Source organism: Hydra vulgaris, chromosome 05 (assembly GCF_038396675.1).
Source record: "Hydra vulgaris chromosome 05, alternate assembly HydraT2T_AEP".
NCBI classification, from domain to species: domain Eukaryota; kingdom Metazoa; phylum Cnidaria; class Hydrozoa; order Anthoathecata; family Hydridae; genus Hydra; species Hydra vulgaris.
Window position 1 is genome coordinate 11405001 of NC_088924.1, and position 8791 is coordinate 11413791.

The 8791-nt window shown below is 26.3% G+C and overlaps 2 protein-coding genes across 2 annotated transcripts in view; both read right to left on the bottom strand.

The window, feature by feature from the left end:
• The window catches only part of LOC136080551 (WD repeat-containing protein tag-125-like), a 19944-nt gene extending 16874 nt beyond the window's left edge, over positions 1 to 3070 (bottom strand). The window contains exons 1-2 of the mRNA XM_065797364.1: positions 2866 to 3070; positions 1078 to 1204 (exon numbers count right to left, since the gene is read on the bottom strand). Of these exons, the coding sequence (XP_065653436.1) occupies positions 1078 to 1204; positions 2866 to 2942 (204 nt within the window). The 5' untranslated portion in view covers positions 2943 to 3070. The remainder of the gene's footprint in view (positions 1 to 1077; positions 1205 to 2865) is intronic.
• Positions 3071 to 6831: 3761 nt separating this feature from the next.
• LOC136080550 (polyamine deacetylase HDAC10-like) lies at positions 6832 to 8380 on the bottom strand. The gene has a single exon (XM_065797363.1). The coding sequence runs from the start codon at positions 8336 to 8338 to the stop codon at positions 7064 to 7066; it is 1275 nt and encodes a 424-aa protein (XP_065653435.1). The 5' UTR covers positions 8339 to 8380; the 3' UTR covers positions 6832 to 7063.
• Positions 8381 to 8791: the final 411 nt, after the last annotated feature.

Consider the following 8791-nt stretch of genomic DNA (forward strand, 5'->3'; position numbering starts at 1 on the left):
AACAACTCAGTTGTTTAACATTTACAATTATTATAATATTTTGATATTATTTAATGAATCAATAGCAAATCTTCTTACAGAGTCTTTGACTTTATGCCCTTTTGGATCTTATCTTATATCTTTTTGGGTTATCTTTCACTTCTGATTTTTTATACAAACCAATTCATCGCAAGGTTATCATTTACTAAGGTTGTAAGTTTACATCTTTTTTTCATAGCACTGCTCAAGCAAGCTATCAACTCTTGTTCTGCTAACCAAAACTTAATCTTGCGATATTTTTATTCAGCGTAGTGGCATCCTTTTAATGCAGCTATTCCTTTATGGTCAAAAAACTTTTATTCACCTAGTATTTTTTATCTTTCTTATTTTTTATCATTCTTTTCTGAATCATACAATTTACTTTTTTTTTAAAAGAGTCTGTCAACCTTTTTTTTTTGCTCTGTAAACCTTTTCTTTGTTTACTGTTAACTCCCAACTTTTAACTTTAAAGAGCCTGCATGCAACCTTGTTGGAAGTGAATTTCTTAATAAAAATATATAAAATTTGTAACAATCAGTGGGTATATGAACTATGTGAAAAATCCAGAATGGGTTTGAGTCATCAAGCTCAAACAATTTAAATGTTCTTTCTGTAAAAAACCATTCATAACTTTTGTATACAATTTTTGAATAACTCTTTGAAAAAACAACTTATTTACCAGACTCAATAGAAAAATTCTAAAATAAGAGCGAAGTTAACTCTTTACCCTTTGTTATAAAACCTTTTTTTTCTTTTTTAACTTTTAGACATCAATCATGTTATTTTGATTTGCAAAAAATGTGTACAAAAAAATGTAATATCTAGTACTTTTTATTTGATGATGGCCAGCTCTCTTAAAATAAAAATATAACTGTTTTTACTTTATAAATACTCTCTTTATAATTTTTATTAAAATTTTTATCAAAGAAATATTTAATCTTTATCAACAACAACAACAACAACAACAACAACAAACAAAGTAAACAAAACAACAAATATTTATAAATACTTTTTACACACCCAAATTTGTTTACTTAAAAAATAAATAAACTAACATACTTGCAATGAGCCACTATCTAATCCTATGGCAGCTTTGCTGCCATTTTGATTTAATGCAATTGAATAAATTTGATTTTCATTGCCAGTATCAATATCTTCGATATTTGATATGCTTAGCAAGTTCAATCTGCAAAATATTAAATTACACTTATAACTTTTTTTAAATACAAATTTTTTTATAAACATTGCATGACATAATCTCACTAAACATTTACATCCAAAATTTTTTTTTTTATATTTACTATTAAAAATGACATTAATAATTGAACTTATTTGATGTCCTTATAAAAATTTGATATTTTTTTATCGCACACAAAAAAATGTTATAGAAGACTTTTACAATTTTTGGTTTACTTTTCATTTGATAAAGACAATGAGTGTTAATTTAGTTTTATAAAATAAATTTCAAAGAAATTATAGACCCACAAAATATAGTATGAATTTTTTGATATAAATATTATTGATGAACTTAAAAATCAATAATAATAAATTATAAATTAACAATAATTGTTATTAATATTTAGAAGATATCAGGACTTACAAGTGATAAACATTAATAAAAAATTTAAAAACATAATAAAAATATAATTTCATCTAATAGTTAAAAAACTTATGGATTTTAACATTTTTTAGATAAATAACTAAAAAGTATTAGAGATACTTCGCATTTAACAACAAAAAAAACTTTAATAAATGAGATTTCTAACTTATAAACAAATATCTTGTTGACAAACAGAAAATATAAGTAAACTGTTAAACAAACTTAAAACAACTCTCTCAAAAACTACAAACAATATACACTTAAGCAAGAATGTGTGTTAAACAAAGAAGTTACCAAAATTATTATTAATCAGCAGCTGGTTGGGCACTGACATCTTAAGTAGTAAAGAACTGGGCAAGGGGTTCAAAGGGGTATTGAGCATTTTCGCTCAATACCCCATTTGAATCATAGAAAAACAATTGCAAATCAAAAAAATTGCATTTAATTTAAAAGTTTTGTTAAAAGTGAACAGGATGTGTGCAAAAAATAATTTTTTATAAAGGTTTCAGCCAGAGATTTCTGGAAGGTATCAGGGCATTCAAAAAGGTACTAGAACATTCTGAAGAGTTTTAGAATATTCCAAAAAGTTCCAAAAGATTTTAAAAATTTCTAATATATTTTGGAGATTCACAGCTAATCAGGGATGGAGAGTCCCAAAAAGGACTCTGAATTTGAATGTTACAAAAAGATTACATCTGCCTAGTTTTTGGTATCTAGAAGTTCTGATAATATAAAAAATGCCTATGGACTACTATTGGTAAAAAAAATAATGGAATTTTAGGTTAGAGGAACAATCACTTTTTGAACATGGAGTTCTTAGGTATAATGATGGCAAAGACTCCGGGACTCCTGGCCTAAAAACAATATGTTTCAAGTCATTAAATTTCATGAGCTTTTTTATTTAGCAGATCATAAGCAAACTAATATGTTCAGAGCTTTTGGAAACCAGAGACCAGGAAAAAATAGAGATATAAAGCTGGAGTCCTTTTGCAACTCCGCATTCCTGCAGCTAATATAACAGTTCTTTAGAAAGCAATATTTGTGTGAAAACCATTTCTTTTAATGAAACAATGCAGTTTTGCATAAGCTGTGTCAGTTAAATAGAAGCATGGAATACATAAACTTTAACTGGATGCTAAGATGATGGAAATATGTAACTGTGTTTGTGTGTGTATATATAAAAATTATCATAATAAATAAAATTCTATTTTGATATTTACTTTCAAATCAAAAGAGACAACATGTACCTTTCATCTTCCTCAGTTTGATGATTATTACTATTATGTAGTGCTTCAGACAACTTTTTTTTAATATTTGATGACATGAGGTCTATAAGTGTAAGCTAACTGAATTATTTTTTCAGAAAGCCATAAATCACATTTTTTGTTTTGAGAAAATGTATTTTCTTCATTAAAAAAATTATAGCATGATGCATTATTATTATTATTATTATTATTATTATTATTATTATTATGTGCACCTTTTCATAATTGCTTTTTGTACACTCCCTATAAGTATTTTTTTTTTCATATATATTTTATCAACTTTCACAGGTCTCAGGTGCCCACCAGGTAGTGACCCATGTGTCTAGTAAGTAATAGTGTATTATATGCATATATATATATATATATATATATATATATATATATATATATATATATATGTATATATATTATGTTGTATATATATATTTATATATACATTTGTATAAATCACAGCTATCTAAAACACAAGCCTATTAATCGTGCAAAAAAATGTGCTGTTTACAGATTACCAAAAGATCCAGAAGAATGTAGAAAGTGGCTACCAGCTATTCCAAGAAGCAACATTCCTGATAGCAAATACAGTGTTGTATGTTCTGAACATTGGCCTATAAAGTTTAAAAAAATTATTGTTTATAGTAAGGAAAGACCCTTTTCTCAGCCTTCTATTTTTCATTGTGTTAAGTCCAGCCTTGTACCAACTGCACCTCTAAAATCAAGAGTTACAACTTCATCAACTGGTGCAAGAAATGTACAAGCTGATCAACTTGAGACTTTCAAAGCCAAGCCTCTTTGAATTTTAATGATTTGATTATTCATTACCAACAAAAAAAAAAAAATTTCGAAAGATTTATTAAAGTGTATAGTTGTCTACAAATGTGATGAAAAGATTTGTTTTCTTCTAATTTAAAATATGAGATGTATCATTTTGGATGCTTATGCTATGTAACAAGTTTGTCTAGAAATAATATAAGTATTTTAGACAAATGGTCGAATTTGGCTGAAGCCATAAGATATTTGACTAATATTGAGTTATCGATAAAAATAAAAACAAGTTATTATAGAAAGTTTATCTTCTATGAAAATTTTAAGTCTTGGTGATACACTATATTCTTTAAACACTATTGTTCAAGCTTTTGAATATTTTTCTGTTTCAAGAGCACTTTATAAGCTAATTCGAAATGATTATCAGCTTCTCAGTGTTTCTACTTTACAAAAATTGACATCAAAAGCTTCAAAATTAAACAATGACGAATTTATTTTGCACATTTTTTGCAAACTTACTAACTGACAACGACTGCATTTTAATAGTTGATGAAGTATATTCTAAAACTTCATTAACTTATCATGAAGAAGACTTTTTTTGGAAATCTGTTAATCAACCAGACAAATTAGCAAAAACAATATTAGCTGTTATGATTAAATGTCTTTTTGTTGGACCCACTTTTATAGTATACATGATTCCATATGTTGTCTTGATTCAGATTTTCAGTACGTAGTAGTTGATTCTATACTTGGATCAATTTCAAATGCAAATGGAGGCTGTGTTGCGATTATATGTGACAATAGTAAAGTCAATTTAAAGTTTTTCTCTCTCTTTGAAACTTTTGAAGAGAAACCATGGCTGACTAAAAATAACATTTTTTTACTTTATGATTATGTTCATATATGGAAAAATATAAGAAATAATTGGATTACTGAACAATCTCAAGAAACCCAGTTTAAGGACAATGATGATAATTTAATTGCAAGATGGGATGATCTCAAGAGCCTTTACAACTTAGAAAGTAAGACACTTGTGACTCTTTCACATTTAAATACAGCTTCAACCTTTCCAAAATACTTTTATCATCACAAATCTGTAAAGATAATGTGAAGATATGGATTGCCATAATGGAAAAAAAAAGAATTAAAACACTGACTGTTGAAACATCTAAAGCAATAGTCCATACCTTAAAAAGAATAGTTGAGTTAGCAAAATATTTGTTAAATACATCTCACGAATTTGTAAAACTTGGTGACTTTACATCTGACCCAGTTGAAAAAGCATTTAGTAATTTGGGGCTGGTGGTGCTTATTTTAGTTCGGTTCAACAAGTTTAAAAAAAACTAAAATTGAGCACTCAAAACTACTTTTACAATATGATTCAGACTTTTGTGAGCTTCATGTTGGTCATACTTGCATGAACTGTCAGAGGCAACTAACACAAAAGGAAAGTGAAATATTTGATTCTTTAAAAATATCAGAGTCTAGGTTAACTGATGCTGTTATGCTGTTCATATTGAAATGAGTATGTGATTACCTCAAAGACTTAGATAGAGGTGGCTTGACAAAGCCAACTGACATTTTAAGTCAATTTACTTTCTTTTGTTATGTACTTTTTATTGCACTATCTGACTTTGCCAGTTTTTTTGCATTCCTTTGTCTTACTACTTTGGATCTTTTTTTTTGGAATTTATATTTTTTGGGTTAAGAATAATGTGTATGAAAAATTTTAAAATTTTGTCAAATATTTTTAAAAATAATTATTCAAAGCTAAACACTCCACGCTCTTACAAGGAGAAAGCTCAAAGAATTTTAAAACTGAGTGATTAAATAAAAACTTTTGTTATTTTTGTTGTTTGACTTAATATAAAACTCTTTTGTAGTTGCACCTTTGTCAATATTTTACATATATTTAAAATTATTTAGTATTATTTATGACATTGCAACTAAGAGCGCTGGCACTGGTTTATTCATACAAGCATGACCATTAATTTATTTAAAACCTGTTAACTAATAAATGTTGACACCTAGGGACAGATACCTGGTACCTGAAGATAAACATGTTAAAAATTTATTTAAAAAATGTTGAAAAAAATATATAAGAACAAAAAATTTATAATAAATTTTTCTTATTGTAAAAATTACAAATATGCATAAAAAAGAAATTTTTTTTTTTACTGTTTTTTTTTTAATCATTTCATGAAATCAACAAGACAATGATGTAATCAAGAATTTATAATTAAATACATTTGCTTGAAACAAAAAAGTGTGAAGGTGTTTCTGACAAAAAAATACAACTAATACTAATATATTAAGCATAGTATTTCAACATGTTAGCACATATTCTATAATCTAATATGAGTGTTTATATTTAAAAAATGAATATAAGAAAAACATATATAACAATATTTTATGCAATTAAACAAATATAAAGTATAATGTTATCATTATACTTTATATTTGTACATAAACATTTTTATACACTTTTATTATGGATATATATTTTCATTAATAATGAAATGATAAAAAACACAAGGATTAACTGTAACAAGAACAAAAGTTTGATCCATGCCACAACTAAAACCTGCCAGTACAATCAATGTATGACCAATGACAGTTTCAATGGCCTGAAAATGTTATAAAGAATATTAATGTTATAAAAATATTATAAATATTTTATATATAAAATATTATAAATAGAACCACATAAAATTTTTTAGAATAACATATCTTCATTGAATCTTATAATAATGATGCATCATTAACCTAATTGAAAAATGAAAGAAATTATATAACTTTAAACTTAAAACAAAATGCTAAAATTTTTAAGAAGTCATTACTTTTAAATAGCAAGCTCAAAAATCAATATTATCAATATCAATTCACTTGTTATCACATTAAACACATTTTTATAATTGAAACATGATGAAGTGCAATAAACATGACCTTGTGAAACAAAATCCTTCAACCACCTAAGATAATAAAATGCTAAACAAAAGGAAAAGCCGAATATGCAAGCAACAACAAATATGATAGTGTCAAGCAAAAGGAAAATTGAATGATCTGTATTACCAATATCATATTATTCTATTTTGATTGTAATTGCTTGTTTTTTACAATATACAATACTAAAGAACTTACCTGAAACTTCTTTACTAAGAAAGCATTAAAAAAAAAATAATTTGATTTTATGTATATAAATTTTTCTTTACATAATAAAAAATTCCAAATATAAACATAACATAATTAATATAAAAGGACAAACATAATTTCAAATAAAAGCAGTTTAGACATTAAATACAAATGTATTAATAAGTAACAATGTTTAGTATTTGAAGTAAATTTTTGCATGGAAATAAAATGTCATATTTTTATATTTGTTTCTAAACAAAAAAAAATTATAAATTAAATAATAGCACTAATTCTGAGCAACTGATATTTGTGTTAAACCATCCATAACAAGATCAATATCTTCATCTGAAGATGTACTTAACGAACTACTCTGTTCAACATTTTCCAGTTTTAAAACATCAAAGAACATTTGGTCAATAATATTTAATGATTTCCAATACTTTTGAATTGCAAATAACGTTTTTGCTACAGATTGCTTTGCACTTAAACTAGATTTGTTAGAATTTATTACCACATTAATAGGATCACCTAGAAGGGTAGCAAGGCAAGAAGACATAGAGGAGGCTAATGTTTTTAAGTTATAACCACCTTCAAGTACAATAACAACTTTGCCATCAGCTAAAGACATTAGTTCATTTGTCATTTGAGCATAACCGGCAGGTGTAACTTTGCAATTTCCTAATGGATCTCCTTTACCTGAATCAAATCCAGCAGATACAAGAACTAATTCAGGATTATATTCCTTTGCTATTGGCAACAAAACATGTTTAAATGCAAGCATGTAATCAGCATCATTCATTCCTGATTTGTTCCATGCAACATGCACATTAAAACCTTCACCATCACCCTTACCTATTGAATTATAATTTCCTTCAGCTAAACAAGGCCAAAAACGTTGATTGTCATACCTGTGCATAGAAAAGTATAGAACATAATTATCATTTTCAAACATTTTATGAATTCCATTGCCATAATGAATGTCCCAATCAACAATTAAAACACGTTTTAAACCATACTTTTTTACAGCATATTCTGCTGCTATAGCAACATTATTGAAATGACAAAATCCCATAGAACAGTGTGTAAGAGCATGATGCCCAGGTGGCCTTACAATTGCAACACCATTCAAAATATTTTTTTTTAATACCTGTTCAACAACTTCTATTGTACAACCAACTGAAAGAAAAGAACTCTCTGAACTGTTAGGGTGGAAATATATAGAATCATAATCATAACTCATCTTGCTTAGTTCTTCATTAGTTTTGGTAGAAAGAGATTCTATCACTTTTAGATGATGCTCATTGTGCTTTAATAATATTTCATCATGAGATGCAAACCTGGACTCTAAAATTTGACACCTACATGTCAAACCATTTTTATTAAGTGCATTGTAAATACTTGAAATTCTTGCAGGTCTTTCAACATGATTTTTATCTTCTAAGTTGAAATATTCACACATTTTTTGATCGTATATTAGACCAGTTTTCCAAGTGACACTATTTGGTTGAATCTTAAAACCATTCTGTGTAGAGGGTTCTTTATCTTGACTTTCAGAATCCATTGTCAGTTTTTAGTATTCATTTAAAATAATTTCTGATTTAACATAAACATATATATATATATATATATATATATATATATATATATATATATATATATATATATATATATATACATATATATATATATATATATATATATATATATATATATATATATATATATATATATATATATATATATATATATATATATATATATATATTACTTTTATAAAATATACATTTTTACAAATGAAAGATTAAGATACCATATAATGTGTACCTATATACAAATGGACAAAAATGGACGGGGGATTAAGTACATTGACTGGGGATTTGGTTTTTGGCACCCATTTTTAGGCCTTAATTATAGATGTTTTTTTTTTTTACTGTAGTAATTTGGAAGTGCTTCACAAACTGTCACTATATTAATAGACAAATGGTGTGTGAGCATATACTTACAGGTTATAGAA